A 19,117-nucleotide genomic window follows, 5' to 3' on the forward strand; every position below is an offset into this window, starting at 1 on the left:
TATTATTATTATTATTATTATTATTATTATTATTATTATTATTATTATTATTATTATTATTATTATATGAGTGTCTGAATAAAGTTATTAGTGTTTGTCAAGCCTTCAGATTAGCCCTTTTCTTTTGTGACTCATCAAATTTTATTAAATAAAATGTTTAAAATGATAATCAACAGTGATTATTGCCTATCTCTTTTAAGATCTCATTTTGATTTGTCTCTTCAAAATGGCAGAGAAATGGCAGAACCAATTCTTTATTTCTTTCAACAATACAGGTATGAACATTTTACATCCTGCCTCAGTCAGGTGTTGGGCCTCCTTCATGGAAGGGACTCTGATTCGTCAGCAAAGGTAATTTACAAATGAGCAGTCATAATAATTATACTCCTTAAACAGAATTGATAGACTGTTTCAGCATTTAATTCTACCTCTTTTTTAACTTTGAGGATTAAATGCCATGTTTTGAAATACAATGAAGCTTTGAGAATGTCAATTTCTACTGTAGATAGCCATAGGTACTGTCTAGTTAGGTTTGGGTTTCATCATGCAATTTTACTGCTATAGTGGCATTAAAAATCATCATGATTTGTGTTACTTTTTTAAAAATAAAAATGTTTGTTGAATAAACTGTTATGAATTATAGCAATATATTAGGGAAACACCATCTTCCTTATTTATAAATACAGTGGGTCCTTGGTATCCTCTGGGGTTTAGTTCCAGGACCTACCATGAATATCGAAATCCATGGATACTGAAGTCCCATGATATACTGTGGGATAGTCAAATGGTGTCCTTTGTATACAGTGACAAAATTCAAGGTTTGCTTTCGGGTGGAGGGGGGTTAAAATATTTTCAAGTCATGGATGGCTGCATCAGTGGATGCACAATCCATAGCTGTGGAGGTCTGCTTGTACATACAATTCTTCAAGTTGCTAAATCTATTCTAAATTGTGTAGAACACAGTAGATAACCTTCAGCAAATACATATTTGTTCTTTATATACTGTTTTAAGTGCAGCTGTGAGGGTTATACTGTGTTCCTTTTAATGTTAAGGAATACTAAGTCCCTAAGACAATTCATATACGTATGGTTGTTGTAGTTTTGTAGTTGTTGCTTGGATGAATCCAGGAGTATATTGAAGTTAAACCTTTCTTACTGTAGTATTTAGGCCTGAACATGAATTTTAACAGTAAATATCTAAAATAGTCTTAGTCTTTATTATAAAGAGTATTTTGGTGTGAAATTAGAAAACAATGTTTTTTGTGCTTTTTACTCAGGTGTTAGAATTACTGCTTGCTTTCTGTTCAGTAACAGAACTTCGTCATGTTTTGCGTCTAGCAATATTGGAACCAAATAAGGCAAGCAGTGGAAGTGCAAGACTTACAACTCGATCTAAGCCATCAGAGCCATCTGCTGTCTTAGTACATTGGTCAAACCAACCCTTGGAAGCATCTGAAAACTGCTCAAACCTTGCTTTGGAGCTGTTCAAGGAGATACTTGAGGTATCTAATTCTTTTACAGTAGACTTGAAATATTTTTTAATCCATCCATACAGCAAATTGGGCATTTGCTCTACTGTCTAAACTGTATATTATCATAGAATCATAGAGTTGGGAGAGATCACAAGGGTCATCCAGTCCAACCCCCCACTATGCAGGAACTCACTCAAAGCGCGCACATGCACACACACACACCCGACAGATGGCCATCCAGCCTCTTTTTAAAGACCTCCAAAGAAGGCAACTCCACCACTCTCTGAGGGAGTGAGTTCCACTGTTGAATAGCTCTTACTGTCAGGATGTTCCTCCTAATGTTTAGGTGGAGTCTCTTTTCCTGTAGCTTGCATCCATTGTTCTGTGTCCTATTCTCTGGAGCAGCAGAAAACAAGATGCTACATCCTCAATATGACATCTCTTCAAATAGTTAAACAGGGTTATTATATCACCTCTTAACCTTTTCTTCTCCAGGCTGAACATACCCAGCCTTCCAAAATACTATCTCCTTCCCCCATAGAATCGTCTCCTTCCCCTCATAGACTTGTAGAGTTGGAAGAGACCAGTTTAAAGCCCTCCTGATCAAATTTTTCAGACTATTGGCAAAAATGTTTCTGCCAGCTGGTGTGAGGTGCAAACCATCTCTTGCCCCCAAGTCCTCCTTCATGGAACTGCAGCCCATGATCCAAGAACCGAAATTGTTCTTGGTGGCACCATCTGTGGAGCCAGTTGTTCACATCCATTATTTTTCTCTCCCTTTGTGGCCCATGCCATTCAACTGGGAGAAGAGATGAAATGACAATCTGTGCATCCAGCTCTTTCAGCTTCCTACTCAGAGCCTCATAATCTTTTATGATATTCTGAAGGTTGTGCCTTGCAGTATCATTGGTTCCCTCATAAACCAAAAGGAAGGGGTAACAATCAGAAGGCTTGTCAGACTTACCATCACATCATGGATCTTTGCCCCAAGGAGACAACACACTTTCCAAGACATCTTATCAGGCCCATAAACCTCTCAGCAACAAGTTCCTCACGACCACTAGTCACCTCCTCCGAGGCTTAGCAACAGCCATTCCCTGTGCTGATTCTACCAAGATCTTTTGCACTGTCCCTGAGGGCTGTCCCTGCTGTTCTCCCTCATAATCCTTTTTAAGCATCGCTGTAGCTGCAAGCTCCCAGAATGATCCCTGGTGTTCCTAGTTCTGTGTGTGACATTCCTCTTAATTGTCTACCTTCTGTGTATGTGAAGTGACCTCCTCAGAAACGTTCTGTGTATGTTCACCATCCAGGACAGTCCGTTCTGTTCTATCCAGGAAAACTTCTCTCTTCCTAATATGCTGAAGTGTAGATACCCAGGCATTCTGCTGGATCTTTTCTTCCAAGATGGCTACCAACTTGCACGTGGGGCAGGTGAAGTTTCCCACATCTGTAGGCAAGAACACAAACATCTCAAATGCTGCAGGTGACTACAGCAGCTCCCTTGCTCTCCATCCTCAGAAATCTTAAGGAGGCACTGAAACAGGACTGTGAGCTTTCCCCTCAAAAACTGCCTGTTAAACACCCCTGTTGGCCTGGCTTGTTCCCCAAGCTCTGCCTCTGAGCTGAAAAGACTGGCTCTATAGCTATATAGAGAGCTCCTGGTTCCTAGTGAGGCAAGCCTCTGATTCACTTCCTCTGAGCAAAAGGCCTCCACAAGCCCCTTAAAGAAATAAAACAGTTAAAAGTAAAGGAGAAGCCCTGAAGCATAGCTCCCAGGTCACCCTCTGCTTTCTGCCATCTGCCCTAAGTCTCCCCTTATTGTGAAATTTTGTGCGCCATGAACAGCGAGTTTCAAATGGCTGCCCAGACACCTCTCTCCCTTCCAACTAAGTAATTTGCTTTGCTTCTGAGTATAGTCATTTTATAGTAGGTATGGCGCGGCACAGACCGCCATTAAGTGGTGTACCAATGCCAATTCTAGGGTTAGGGAGCTTGCAGCAACCACATGCTCCCTAAAACTAGTTTGTGTGGACGGTACCGTCCACACAGAGCATGTGACGACGGCATCACGCACACACCACGTCGAAATGGCATGTACGGCGTGTGTGTGACGTCTCCACACTATCCCAGGCCACTTACGGTGGCCTGACTGCGTATGGAGCCCCTTTTCCCCACGCATATCGTTCTTGCAGCAACCAAACAGCCACAGGAACAATGCCAAGGAGAATGGGACCAGGTGGCCCCTTTTTCCCCATGGCTCTGGCTGTCAGGGTGTCCGGGGGCATGAAGCCCCAAGGACCCCTTTTTCTGTGCCAGCTTGTAGCTAATATCACCTTGCTGATTATTTTATATAAACGTAACAAACGTAAGTCAATGCCAAAAATGTTCCTGTTTTTCTGTGTAATATCTCATAAATCCATAGTTGAATTTATTTAGAAAAGACATTGTTTCAGCTGCTGATTTGGATTGTATCTAGATTTTTATATGATTTTGTAAATCAGTTCTGAAGCAGTGACATGTGAGTTAAATTGCTGTTTCAGGTGTATTTTGAGTCTGAAAGATTATAGCTTAGATGTTTCTATGAACAGCAATTACAGTGCAAACTAAACTGGTATTGAGTTCTCTTCTCTAATGATAAATTGAAAACAGTGGGAAAGTGTTATATGTTCGCGATTTGAGGTGAAAGCTGAATAGCCCTTGACTAAGAAGGCAGATTTGGGAAGAGAGATAGGATAGCAACTTAATCTGCAATTTATTGTTACCACCTCATTTAATATTTCTGTTACAGGATGTCATAGATTCAGGTAATAGTACAATAGCTGAGCGCTTTGTGGATCTTCTCCTGCCTGTTCTCCTTGATCATCTTCATTTCCCAGATCATATTTTGGAAGATGCACTAACAAAGAAGAAATGTGAAAGAATGATCAAAGCTATTGATATCTTGATAAATATCCTTGATGTGATTTTTTTTGTCATGATATGTTTGCCATGAAAGTACACAATGTGTGAAATAAACTAGAAGAAACCCAGTACTTAGCCAGTATTTAGAACCAAAATGTCTCTTTAAGAAATATGCAGCATGTAGAAGATACCTTGTCTGAAATCTAGGCACAAATTAAGACCAATCAAACTAGCTTTGATAAACTATGGCTTGGGACAGACCGTCCAAAAAGGATGGTCTCCTGGCACCTAGTTTTGGTCCGCGGGGAAGCCGCAGCCTCCCCTGTAGACCAAAAAGAACTTGCAAAAAGTGGTCTCTTCTTGCGCTGCCATTACGATGTCGCAGTGCACCAATGGCGCACTCGCGGCATTGTAATGCTGCTGCGATGTGTGGACGCTATGCATCCGGCATGTCATAATGGCACCGTCCGCCTGTACAGGGTGCCACCATTTTGACGTCCTCATGTGCGAGGGGCGAGGGGCGTCTAGAAGCGCTGCCCTTCGCACGTGACGGTGTTCTTTCCCGTCAGTCTGGATCGGGCCTATGCTACTGTTTGAGTTTTTTTGGGATAAATTACACTAATATGTTCTGAATTACTGAAAGGTAGATAGATCATATCTTCCAGTTATCAGTTACAATGAATATACCTGGGGAATGCAAGTTCACAACACTTTGTGGTTGCAAATACTGTACAGTACATGTTTTTTCCTGCTGAAAAGGCCACTAGTGAACTTCCTTATGATCTGAAACTATAAATCAGACTGTATCCTTAACAGAACCATACCGCTCTGTGCAGATGACATGCTAAAAATGCATGTTACTAAAGTTCTCACAACTAGCAAATGCACTTCTTTGATCGAACACCAATTCGCATGCAGTGGGAATGACTTTGGATTTGGAGCAAAAGTAATGGATATTGAACTGAGGTAAGCAGAACTGAAAAAATATAGGCAGAATTGCTAATGTTCATTAATTTTTAAAGGCCAAACTTAACTTTTTCTACAGAACGAAGACTTTAACTCCATTATATAGTTGATTAGCCCTAGTAGCTGACAAGCTGTGCTTGAAACGATAGGTCTGTATATTCATTACAATATTCAGGGTTTTTTTCTAGTATGGAAAAGCTGAAGTTCGTTGTTTACACATTTTGAAAAGAGTAATATTTGCATAGTTGAAAGCACTATCACAGTAATAATTGTGCAAATGGGAATCAATATAGAAACATTTTTGATAAATAACTCAAATTAGGTCCCTTTATGTTCAAGAAATCCCAGTAGCAGATTAGCCCTTTTCAGGCAACAGAAGAGCAGTTGTGAAGAAATAGGTCCTCCATGCCGGGTTCGTTCCACCAGTGAGCTTCTTGTCTTAAGATGTAAGGTTTGGAGAGGATTCTGTCATATGTTTACCAAAAAGTAAGCAAAAGCTTCCATGTGGTTGGTAGAGGTTCCAATTTACATTCAAGCCCCTTCAACCCTTCCTGTTCAGGGTGGTAAGGACAAGAGCAGCACATAGGGATACCCAGAAGACATTTCTCTTATAGAGACATCTCTTCTAGGAATACCATGTACATCACCATCCTAACTACAGACATAGCTCCTGGGCTATTCACTGTGCTTACCAGTGAATGTATGTAACATGACTTTTATTGTTCTCTTTGAGGGTGGTCTAATCCAAATAAGAGAGAAAGTATTGCTTGCTATTTCTCTGTATGTTGAAGGTACCGAAGCAAAAAAAAAAAAGGTGGAAGATATGCATTCACATTCTAGTGATACCCAATGTAGACTCACTTTAGTTTATTTTGCTTCATTACTAGAATTTGAGTTTTAAAACACTCTCAGTCCAGTTTTAACTGTCACAAAGATTCTTGGTTTTAATGTGGTCTCATAACTTTGCTATTCTGTTTTAAATTGTAAGCCATTTTTAAGGATTTTATCTATATATGATAAGAATCAAACAATAACAATTAGGATAAGCTTTAAAAAAAATCCTAATCATTAGGATCTAGGGAAAGTTTCCTAATTGTTTTTACCTGTTCTCAAAAAGAGAACAAAAATTAGAATCAGGAAGATTTACCTATGCAGAGAATTTTAAAAGGATAGTTACCACAGCCAAAAATACCTTGAAGGTTTAGTATTACATTCTTGACCTAGTGAAGATAGGATCTGATTAGGCTATAGTAGCATCTTTGTGACGTGTTCGTACTTTTGGTAAGTTTTTAAAATGACTATACTATATTTGGTGGTAGTTTGAATCTATTCACATTCAGTGGAAAAGTTAATAGAAATTTGCTTGATTAGGCAGAAATTGTTCCACATGTTTCAATCTGTTAACTGCAACTTTTCTGTTTTGTAGATAAAAGTCATGGCTCACCTTTTTAAAAGTCTTGCATTTTCTTTTCATTTTAAAAAGTAAACTGACCTTTGAGTTTGTTATTTAGTTTTAGAGGGTTGCACTAACCACTAAAATGTTTCCTATTCATTTCTGTTTTTTCAGTAAGCTTGCTGCTGATATGATTCTAAAAATGCTGGATCTTATGAGCAAGCTTAAACAGTTGGTACCTAATATGGAAGTTGGCTTTTACAAAGTTCTTCAAGTAAGTTTTTTTGTGTGTGTTTAATCTCTGTTAAAAAAGTATGTGCATATTTATGATCATTTCTGTATTATCAAACTAATCTAAACGTGGAAGTACTTAATTTTCCAGTCCAGTCAAAACTCACTCAACTTTCTCATGACTTTAGTCAGCATATCACAAATCAGGCACTCTCAAATAGGTTTGTTACTTTAGTAATGAATTGTTCTTCAGATAGTCAAACCAACCACAATTCTCTGAAGATGCCAGCCACAGATGCTGGTGAAACATTAGGAATAAACTCTTCTAGAATATGGCCACATAGCCTGAAAAACCCACAAAAAACACAACCACAATTTAATTTTTTTCATTTCTGCTCTGTTTCTCCTCCCTCTTTTGTCAGTTTTTTCAGGGTGGGCAGCCTGGGGCAACAAGTCAGGGACAAGCTTTGGACATAACAATATAGGTTTAGACATAACTATAACATTAGGTTTACAAGTGCTGGTTTATTTAAAACAGCAACACACCATGGCTTCTAATTGTGCTTTCTGGCTATCTAATATGCCATGGTTTCTTTATGTGAAAGGGTTAGATACAAAAACAAGTTTAAATTAAACCAACACAAGCTGTTCACCATTACTTAGGAATCTGGCCAGTGTCTTCCAAATGCTTTCTGTGCAGGGGAAGGCATTCTGCACCCACCTTCTGCCATTTTTTCAATACTACTGAGGTTCCACACCATTCCACAGAACCTCTCAACCTTCTGGTGCTTTTTTGGAGAATGCTGTGGGACTGAAAAAGGTGGGAGGAAGGGCCTCTGTACCAGGGTGCAGAGATGGTCACTGAAGTTTTCCTGTGGGGGTCTAACAGAAGTGATATGGAGCTTCTACTTCAACACAAAATATATCAGGTGTTTTTAAAAAAAGGCTGAGTGGAATATATCAAGCCATTTCATTAGACAGAACCAATGTTATATCATGGTTTGAGTGTTGGACAAGGACTCTAAAAATCAGAGTTCAAGTTCACATTTGGCCATGGAAACCCACTGCATGACTTTAACAAGTCAAACACATTCAACCATGGAAGAGGCAAACTGCCTCTGAGTAAACCCTGTCAAGAAAACCCCATGATAAAGTCGCTATAAGTTGGTAGTGATTTGAATGTGCAGAGCAACAGCAGTTCCACTAGTTAAAATTTGTACCTGTGTTTATTTGACATACATTTTACAAGGTAAGAACAGATAAAATGAAAATGTTTTCCACATGTATTGTTTTGCACCTGTTTTTTTTTAATGCTTGTTTAAAGTTACAAATGTTTTGTGTCTAGGATCAGCGTCTGATTACACATTTGGCATTTGCTTTAACATCAGACCACAGAGAGCAAGTCCAGGCTGGGCTCAGAATACTGTTTGAAGCAGCACCATTGCCAGATTTCCCTGGCATAATGTGAGTTCCTTCTGATATTTTTTTAAACTGCCTTTTACATTAATGTTACTTTAAAGTTCTTTTCTAGAACTCTTGTTGTTGTCCCACCTTTTGCTCATGTTTTATAAGAAGGTTGCTGTTAATATTAAATTATTGATTTTATCTTTTTTGTGTGTTTTGCTTTATACAGGCTTGGTGAAAGCATTGCGGCTAATAATTCTTATAGACAGCAGGAAGCAGAGCATGTATCTAAAAGAAGTCACATGCAAACATCCATGACCAGTGTTAACTCAATGAAGTGCTCTATTGTTTACCCTCCAAATGATGATGCTGAAATGCACAATATTCAGGAACTGATACAGAAACTTCAATCTGGCCTGGAGGTTAATAGTTTTAATATGCATCTTTCACACACACACACACACACACACACACACACACACACACACACATCTTTGTATTGGTTTGCATAAAATGTAAAGTATTCTTTTCCAGACTCAGACTTCTGAAGTCAAGTGACATCAGTTGCTGCATTACAGAAAAGAGTGGTGCAAGGTCAACTGCTAAACTTTGAAGCCTGTAGTTCAATATAGGAAACTATATTGGGATTGGTGAAATGCCATTGAAATCAATGAACTTACATGCAAGTAGCTGACATTTTTTAATAAGACACTGTGTTAATAGGACACTTCTAAACACTGGTATTTCTTGAATTCAACCATAGGTATACATATAAATGAATAAAGTTGATCCTCCATATTTGCGGGGGTTAACGGAGCAAGACCTCTACGAAGGTGGAAAAACTGCAAATAACTCCCCCTCCACATGGAAACCAGTTAGAGACTGGTGGGTGGGGGGAAATGGGCAGGTGCGCACATTCCTCTTCTTTCACCACCCTCCCGTCCCTTCAAATGGCTACCCGCCCCTTTCCCAGTGGGATAGCTGTCTTCTCCAGGCAGCTATCTCACTGGGAAAGGGACAAAGGGGGATCGATCCTCCTCCCCCTTTTCCAGGTGGGATAGCTGCCTTCCCAGTGGTAAAAGGGGAAAACAGGATCGGTCCCCCCACTCCTGCCCTCCTTTCCTGGTGGGATAGCTGCCTCGAGAAGACAGCTATCCCACCAGGAAAGGCGCAGGGTTGGCGTGTGCACCCCTCCTCCTCCCTTCGAGACCTTTTTTCTCCCAAGGGGAAAAGCCCAGGAGGAGGAGAAGGGTGCACACATGTGGTCTTGACCTCGCGAATAATCAAAACCGTGCTGCAGATGTGGAGGGCTGATTGTACTAAATAGTTTGTTCTGTTTGAAGTGCAGCAGTTTTAGAGTAGTATGGGGCATCAGTTTTATGAAGCATACTGGGCCCATGGTATCTGCTGGGGTTTGGTTCCAGGACACACGTGGATACCAAAATATGTGGATGCTTGTCTCATTATACACAATGGTGTAGTAAAATGATGTCCCATATTATAAAATGGCAAAATTAAGGTTTGTGTTTTGGATTTTTAAAAAAAATATATGGTTGAATTCATGGCTGCCGAATTAGTGGATATGGAAGGCTAACTGTATCAGTATATATATTCCACTAATTTTTTCTGTGAACATACTATGTTATTGATCTGTTAATATGGGAAAGTGAACAAATTTTGATTATCATTGTTCTTCTCCAGCATTTCATTTGTCCATGTATGACTCACGTTTTGCATATTTTAGCTCAAACTGTGTCAACATTTCCCACAGATGAAAGAATCGGTCACCGACATAAGGATTTCTGAAATAATGGATGTGTATGAGCAGAAACTGTCCGCATTAGCAGTGAGTACATATTTAATATGTATGTTTTATGTGCCTGCTTTTGTTATATTTGCATTTCAAAATTGTTTTCTCTTTTAATTTTAGTCCAAAGAAACAAGGTTGCAGGACCTTTTGGAAGCGAAGGCATTAGCTCTTGCTCAAGCAGATAGACTTATTGCCCAGTATCGTTGCCAGAGAGCTCAAGCTGAGTCAGAGGTGGGTAAAACTGAAATCATTAGACAATAATTGACTTGGTGCCTGCTCATAGCTACCACAGAAAAACTCCTTACAACAATGTGTATTATTAGTTCTTTCTTTAGGTTATCCTATTTTGGAGTATGAAAATTCAGTATGAATGTTTTGCTTAGCTGCATTTATTAATTTTACCATTGACTGGTAGACAGGGTAGTTCAAGTTTTCAAAGTCTTTTAAATCATATTTAGTTTGAAAAACTGTTGGGTGCACCTTGAAATTTTCTCCTGCACCTCTGTGCAAACCCCAGCGCTTTAGGGTGACACCCAATCTGTAAAGCACAGTTAGGGAGCATACAAAGGACTTGTACTGGGAAAATGGAGCACACCCTGTCATCACTGTCCTTTCCATTGGGAACCACAGGTTACAGTCAATCCTTGGAATGGAGCATCAGCTAATTAAGTATACTAGAATAATTCTCCATGTTTTTTCCCAAAAGGCTAGGACTCTTGCTTCGGTGTTGAAGGATGCTGAACGAAAAAATGAAGATCTTGAGGCATTGTTAAAAGCACAGCAAGTAGAATCTGAACGGGCACAAAGTGATATAGAACAACTCTTTCAACACAATAGAAAGCTACAGACTATAGCAGAAGAATACGAGTTGCTAAAAAGATCTTCTGTTGACCTTCTTCAAAAGTAAGATGTTGCATTACTCTGAAAGATGTATAAGGGAGTAAATTCTTTCCCCCACCCACCCTTCCACAAGGAAAAATCAAATGGATATGCATCTAAAATGAAAGTAAGAGATTTGATCAGTACAGATATGTACGAATGAGTTAGGAACAGCTATTGGGTGCCAAATTATTGTGATTAGTAGTAGGAAGAATCTCAAATTTAAAACACAGTATGGATTAGTCTGATTGGAGAAGCAGTAGTTGGTAGCCCCTTCCAACATCCAGAAGCAGTGAATAGTTTTAGAAACCTGATCCATAATGTGAGAATTTAGTGCTTAGTAGCACTCCATGAATAGGACAGATATCATAAGATTAAATTACTCAGAAATTGAATTCTGCATTCAGGTCAACTGCTGCCTTGCAAAACTAGATGGTCTCACCCAATAATCATTTTAATAACTCAAGTACTCTTGCTTATTTATGGGAAAAAACATATCACAAACAGCAATCAAGACCAATAACTACTGAAAACTAAGATGAAGATACTTCATGCACAAAGAACCTCAAGGTCTGCAAAATTGGGAAAATCCCTTTGAAAATCCTAAAAGTACTAATTATCCCCAAGAAACAGATCTAAAAATGTTCAGTAACTACGTTAATGCCAGGTGGCAGTTGGAAAAGATGAATGTTTGCGGGTATGTGCATGTGAGAGGGAGGAAGGGAGGCAGAGATGGTGAGAAAGACTATCTTGAAGGCCATTTTTGAGTGCCTGGAATCCTGAACATGGACTTCAATCTACTTTATCAGATGCAGATTTCCCTGTAATGAGTTACATGGAAAAGTCAGAGTATTTTGCTAGGCAGTGAATTGATTAGTACTCAGTTCCATGAGGAGGGACTTCTGGCAAGGGATGGGTTGCATCTCACGGCAGTTGGCAAAAATATTTTTGCCAATAGTCCCAAGAATTTGATCAGGAGGGTTTTAAACTGAGTTATATGGGGGAGGGAGACAGTATTCTGGAAGACAAAAGGGCTGGAGAAAATAGTCAAAGGCGGTTTACAGACCGCCAAATAGTACGTCATCAATACGTACTAGGGTTAGGAAGGGGCGGTGCTTCCGCACCCCCCTAACCCTAGTATGTATTGAATACGTAGAAGATGGCGGCGCCCTGTTCATACGGGCGCCGCCATCTTTACGTACACACAGAGGGAACAAGGCAAACAGTGCAAAGACCCAAAAGTGGGAGGCAAAAGAACTTGCACAGGCAGGAAGTAAAGGGAGCACATGGTCTTAGATGTCTCTACACTAATGCACAGAGCATGGGAAATAAGCAAGATGAACTTCAACTCCTAGCACATCAAAGCAAATATGATATAATAGGCCTCACTGAAACCTGGTGGGATGAGTCTCACGATTGGAATGTAGAAATAGAGAGGTATAACCTTTTTAAGAGAAATAGGCCAAACAGGGAGGAGGAAATGCCCTTATATGTCTTATATGTCAGAGACCTCTACACCAGTGAAGAGATCCAGGACATCAATCCTGGAAGCCAGGTGGAGAGCATCTGGATAAAAATTAAAGGGCAGGGAAACAACAAGGATGTTATTGTGGGAGTCTACTACAGACCCCCAAGTCAGACTGAGGAATTGGATTATGTCTTTCTAGAACAGAAGACCACACATTCAGAAAGGAGAGATGTACAGTGGTACCCCGGGTTACGAAAATAATCCGTTCCGCGGCGCCCTTCGTAACCCGAAATCGTTCGCAAGCTGAAAAAGCCATAGGCGCTAGCGCTGGAAGCCGCGATTTCGTGCGAAAAAGCGCCGAAAAGCACCAAAAAATTTTTTCGTAAGCCGGAAAAAAAAAAACGTAACCCGGAACAGTTTTTTCCTATGGGATTTTTTCGTATCCCGGAAATTTCATAACGTGGTGCTTTCGTATCCCGGGGTACCACTGTAGTAGTATAGTGTCTAGATCAAGGGAAGTAATAGTGCCACTCTATTCTGCCTTGGTCAGGCCCCACCTGGAATACTGTGTCCAGTTCTGGGCACTACAATTAAATAAGGACATTGAGAAACTGGAGCGTGTCCAAAGGAGGGCGACTAAAATGGTAAAAGTCTGGAAACCATGCCCTATGAAGAAATGACTCAGGGAGCTGGGGATGTTTAGCCTGGAGAAGAGAAGGTTAAGAGGTGATATGATAGCCATGTTTAAATATTTGAAGGGATGTCATATTGAGGAGGGAGCAAGCTTGTTTTCTGCTGCTCCAGAGACTAGGACCTGGAGCAATGGATGCAAGCTCCAGGAAAAGAGATTCCACCTCAACATTAGGAGGAACTTCCTGACAGTAAGGGCTGTACGACAGTGGAACACACTCCCTCGGAGTGTAGTGGAGTCTCCTTCCTTAGAGGTCTTTAAACAGAGACTAGATGGCCATCTGTTGGGTATGCTTTGATTGAGATTTCCTGCATGGCAGGAGGTTGGACTGGATGGCCCTTGCAGTCTCTTCCAACTCTACGATTCTATGATTCTATGAATCTTAAAGCATAAAAGTATCAGAAATCTGTGATCATTATATGTACTGAAAGTCACACTTGTGCTGTGACACACACCTAGAAAATAAGTGATATGTGCATGTCACAAAATGTTCTAATTTTGAAAGTAGGAATGCTAATGTGTTATAAAAATAGTGTGTTATGAAAGATTAAATAACATTATCTACATGTTTTAGGTATGAAACAATAGAAAAACAATATAATGATCTGCAGCTAATGTGTAATTCATTGAATAAACAGCTTGAGAACATAAAAAAGCTGAATGAATCACTCAAACAACAAAATGACAAGTAAGTTCACTTTTTTATAAGTTAAAAGAATACTGTCTTTCAGTGAAATGGTTCAGTTTTTATCTACTCAAGGTATCTTTAAATATACAGTGGTGCCTCGGGTTACGAAAATAATTCGTTCCGCGGCCGCTTTCGTAACCCGAAAAGCCTTCGTAAGCCGAAAACCCATAGGCGCTAATGGGGAAAAAAGCCGCGGCTCTGCCGCGGCTCCATTTAAAATAGCGCCGGAGTTTTTTCGTAACCCGAAAAAACTTTCGTAACCCGAAACAATAAATCCCTATGGGATTTTTTCGTATCCTGAAAAATTCGTAACCTGGGTATTTCGTATCCTGAGGTACCACTGTAATTGGAAGTGTTGTACATGGTTCACTTTCTTTTTTCTCACCTGTTGTATGCTATTATTCTGTAGAGCAATCTAAGCAAAGTAAAATGGTTTTATAGTAGGTGTTAATTTATAGATTTCTGAATGTTTAAGTTTCTTTTGTTTTTATTAAGCTTATGCTGTGTCTTTATATAATATGTTTTAAAGCACTTTGAATTTGTATCAGATGTACTGTCTATGGTTATTTAATACTATTTACACAAACTTCATCTTTTCACTTGGCCAACTTTTCAACTTCATAAGTGTTTTTGACATTGTAGAAGGTCATTTGTGCTTATATGTGAATATCTGCAATATATACAAAATTTTCAAGCCTACCACTGACACTCTGAATATATCTATAATCTACAGTTTTGTAAGTTTGATATCATATGAAATCCTGTATATTTCGCAGAAGTGCTTAGAATTCTCTGCAAGAGAGTTCTAGGGCTAATTCAGAGAGATAGACATGAGCTGTCTAATTAACTATTCGGACTCATCCCCAAACTACAAATCCCAGGATTCAACAGGAGAGCTGTGGCAGTTAAAGGGTTATTGAACTACTATAAATTATGTAGTGTAAATATACTTTTAGACCAACTCAGCACCACAGTAAAGTGGTCATCCCCAATTAACTTCTGTTTGTATTATGGTAGTTATCTGCAGAGTCAATTGGATCTTACATTGCGTGAGCAGAAAGACACTCATAGAACTCCTGAATAATAATAAATTTTTATTTATTTTTATATTTTTATATTTTTTTATATTTTCCTGCCTCTCCCAGGTGGATCGAGGTGGGATCACAACCCAGTATAAAATACAATACAATTACGATACAACAAGTCGATAAAAAACAATTCACAATTAAAATCCTACAGTCTCCAAAAAGCCTCCTCCAGGAGGCTGTTCTGAAAAGTGTAGGAAGGAATGGGTGTGGGGAGGGAGCTAGTTGCCTTAAATCAGAGTCTTTTTGCCCAATTGTAGGCAGTTGTTCTTTCCTCAGGAAGGTCTTTTGAAAAGTCCTTCTGCCTTCCAGCCAATTGTTCTTTTCTGCAGCAAGCCCTCACATCCCAACACATGCTGTTTAGAAGGGAGACTTTTAGTTGAAAATGGTCTTCAGGGATGAGGATGGAATAGGGAAATTTTCCAGGACAATGTATTTAATTTAGTCTAGTTGACTAAATGTACAGTTAGTGTACATTGTAAGTCCGCCCCTTCTCTTACGTGGGACATCCGTTCCGTCCCCCCCCCCCCCCCCCCCCCCCCCGAGAAAATATGCGGATGCTCAAGTCCCATTCAAACAAATGGGACTCGTGCCTGCGACGGTGTGTGGGACGCACGCCACAGGACCACGCCCCATTCATGTGAATATGATGTGCTGCCCCATGCGCTCCCACACGGCTTTGAACATATGCTCAAAGCCGTGTATAATGCGCCCACATATAACGCGGGCGCAATGTATCTAGCTAAGCTACAGTTAGGTTGCTAAAATGAGTACCCAGCTTGTTGGGGGCAATTAGCTTACACTTTGTAAACCGCTTAGTATATTGTCCATTACTGACAGCAGACACCAGTTTAGTATAGAAACAGATTTCTTGGAATCAGATGGAGAGAGTTTTGTGTCATCAGCATACTGCATATTTTTGCATATGGTACTCTAAAAAAAATAGAGTGGATATTCAAGTGTGCCTTTACCTCTGTTCTTAGGCAGGAAATTCAAACTGAATTTCCTTTCTTCATGCCATAACTAATGTATATGTACTGGCTGTTTGCTAAAAAAAAACCCAAGTTTTTTTTAAAGAAATGAAATTATGTGTTCATATGGGTACCTCAGAATTAGTCTCACTCAGCATTTCCTGGAATGGGTTTTGGAAAGGGAAAAACCCAGCTGACGTTAATGGTGATGATGGTGGAAAAGAACAGGGCTTTGTTGTCTCTCAGTTAAGCTGAGAGATAAGATCTGTGGCTGTTTTACTTTCTAATGTATAATGTTTGAATGTTAAGGAAGATAAAAATAAAACAATATATCAATGCACAGGATGGTGTAATTAATCAAAAACAAGATCTCCTCTATTTTTACATAGCATGTTACCACATAGCAACTTCTAACGTTAGGTTAAAATGTGCAAATGTCTGTGGTAAATGTTCTGTTGCCTCTTGCTGTTTGGTTAAAGGTTTGTTTTTGGTGAATGATAACATGAAGGAATATTTCACTAAACTAGACAAAGGATAAGAAAATAAATAAATACAGGAAATATATAACTACAAATTTGCTTTGCTAGTAACATTGAGTGATTTATCAGAAAATGTTGCTATAGTATATGACACTTGGATGACAGGGAGAATGGCTTCTCTTAAGTTAATTTCTGGAAGAACTTAAATATTTTATTTTTTTTCAGAACTGTTGCTCAGTTGCTAGAAACAGAAGAGCATAAGAAAGAATTACACAAACAATTGCAAGATAAAGATACAAAAATATCAAGTAAGTTAGTACTAAAGGATTCTGCTTTCTGTACCAGTTTCATTAGATGTCTAGAGCAAATTGGCAAAAATACAGTTACTCTATTACTGTGTACAGTGCACCCGCGCCATACGCGGCCTTGAGCATATGCGCTCAAGCCGCGGGGCGTGCGCAGGGCAGAAGGGGCGGCGCGTCCCATTCAATTGAATGGGCGCATGCGCCCGTTGCGCCCTGCACGCGGCCGTGCCGCCGCGCACGAGCCACATTGTTTCCAATGGGGCTCGAGCATAGGCGGAATTCGCCTTATGCGGAGGGATCCGGAACGGATCCCCCGCGTAAGGCGAGGACGGACTGTATTTGAAAGCTTTAAGACTGCAGTCTAATTAAATTATCCCTGGGGCTATAAGATTTTCTACATTGTCCTCTATAGGCAAATAGAGAGACCCACCCTTACAGTAGGTTTGCTACCCTCAAACCTCCTGTATGATCCTGTAAATATTGGAAGAACACAAAAAGGAGAGATGGTGGCAGGGGTGAGAGGATACAGTATGTACCAGGAAGGAGCCAAGAATCATATCTACACTGTAGCTATTATAGTTTAATTACCTTTCACTACTACCAATCAATCAAGAAAAAATTTAATCAAAAAGGAAAAAAAATGCTATATCTCTCTCCCATCTGCCCTAATTGTGCGACCTTAACAGGGCTATTGATAGGGCAGTGTGTCTGCCTTTAGATCTCTTCTGCCTCATTAGTGGGATTTCTTTGGCCATGATCAAACCTGTGCAGATCTCAGTTTCAAAGTCCAGCTCATGTTTGGCCACATGTAAAGACTGCAAATTCTTTAACTGGTTGAAATCACAACCCACCTCTGATTATAATTAGAATCATATTTCTATAATGTAATTGATATTATTGTTGTAGCCAAGAAGCCTTTCCTGACAGGGAACCTGTTGATGTTTGAAGAATAACATATTATTGGATTACGACCCAGGACCAAAGTGTCAGAATAAACTTTTTGAATATGTAACTGTAGCATGCTGTAATGGACAGGGATATTTTCTGCTGTTACTCTGTGCTCATTAATGGGAGTTCCCCAATTAAAATATAGTGTACAAGTAACATGCATAGATTTGTAGAGATATCACAGGCCAGGCCCAAGAACAGCATTTAAGAATGCATAAAGCAACAGTAATGGCTCTAGTACTGTCTGCTACACTTATGATGACCAAGTTGTAGTCACGATTGCTAATCAAACACAAGCACCTTTCATTCAATGTTGAGGAAGATGTATGATTTTTGAAAGACTTGTAAACTATATTTCAGAAATTACAATAAATGCTCTTTGAATGGGAAAGCTGTAAGTTCTATTTTGGAGCACATATCTCAACACATTTCTGTAGTTAACTGTAAAATGTATCTTTAGGCAGGCAAATAGTGAAGATTATAAAATAAATGACTGATGTTCAGTAGGTGGCAGTAGTGGCTAATTTAATAGTAGCTGTGAGAAAATGTTTAAGAATTTTTCCCCAGGTACTGGGCAAAAAGCATGTCTTTTTCCTTTCTCAAATTTTTCAAAAGGTTTTCAGCAGAAGGCAAAGGTTCAGGAAGAAAAACTGAAAGCCAGGCAAAAGGAAAAAGCAGATATGGAGGAAACCATAGACATCCTTAGAAAAGAACTGAGCAAAACAGAACAGGCAAGGAAAGAACTTAGCATTAAGGTAAGTTGTCCTGGGAACTTTATTTGATATTAAGAAGAAGAAGAAGAAGAAAGAACTACAGAATTGGACATCACCGTTAAAATATATTTATTGTATTTTATATAATATTTTATACAGTAAAATATATTACTGTATAAATGGTATTGATGGAGGTTGCAATCCTACATTCATTTACCAAGAAGTAGGTCCCTTTGAACTCAGTGAGATTTATTTCTTAATAGCATATATAGGATTTGCACTATCAGTCTTATAGCAAAGTATGGGACCTGAAGCAACTGGATTAAGTTTTCATTGTTCTGTGTCTTATCAGATAAATAATGCTGAGATCTACCCTGTCATGTGCAACAGCTAAAGTCAGTATGCCCCCAATCTAACAAAAGAAAAAGAAATGAAAAATTACCTACAGAATTTCTCAGAATTTTTTTGTAACTTTAAATTTTAACTCGCAGTATAACTTGTATTTGACGCATTATTGACAAATGTCTGCCTTTTGTTGCAGCCTTTGATAACAACTCAGGGCCCTACAGACAGGCCAAAATAAAGCTGTTTCGAGTCACTTTGGAGGTATGCTGTTTAAATGACCTACGCATCTTAAGAGGCCAGAAGCTGCACCAAAGCTGTGCTCCAGTCCTTAGGACTGCAGTGTGGCTTTGGCATGGCTTCTGACCTCT

At 39.4% G+C, this 19,117-nt stretch overlaps 1 protein-coding gene across 1 annotated transcript in view; it reads left to right on the forward strand.

The window, feature by feature from the left end:
- The window catches only part of LOC121917215 (protein CIP2A homolog), a 45,528-nt gene that overhangs the window by 22,670 nt on the left and 3,741 nt on the right, over window positions 1–19,117 (forward strand). Inside the window, exons 8-20 of the mRNA XM_042442971.1 lie at window positions 276–351; window positions 1,278–1,502; window positions 4,261–4,420; window positions 5,198–5,339; window positions 6,907–7,006; window positions 8,309–8,427; window positions 8,597–8,789; window positions 10,139–10,213; window positions 10,298–10,408; window positions 10,884–11,080; window positions 13,790–13,903; window positions 16,664–16,746; window positions 18,307–18,446. Coding sequence (XP_042298905.1) covers window positions 276–351; window positions 1,278–1,502; window positions 4,261–4,420; window positions 5,198–5,339; window positions 6,907–7,006; window positions 8,309–8,427; window positions 8,597–8,789; window positions 10,139–10,213; window positions 10,298–10,408; window positions 10,884–11,080; window positions 13,790–13,903; window positions 16,664–16,746; window positions 18,307–18,446 — 1,735 coding nt within the window. The remainder of the gene's footprint in view (window positions 1–275; window positions 352–1,277; window positions 1,503–4,260; window positions 4,421–5,197; window positions 5,340–6,906; window positions 7,007–8,308; window positions 8,428–8,596; window positions 8,790–10,138; window positions 10,214–10,297; window positions 10,409–10,883; window positions 11,081–13,789; window positions 13,904–16,663; window positions 16,747–18,306; window positions 18,447–19,117) is intronic.

Source organism: Sceloporus undulatus, unplaced genomic scaffold, assembly GCF_019175285.1.
Source record: "Sceloporus undulatus isolate JIND9_A2432 ecotype Alabama unplaced genomic scaffold, SceUnd_v1.1 scaffold_12, whole genome shotgun sequence".
Classification (NCBI taxonomy): Eukaryota; Metazoa; Chordata; class Lepidosauria; order Squamata; family Phrynosomatidae; genus Sceloporus; species Sceloporus undulatus.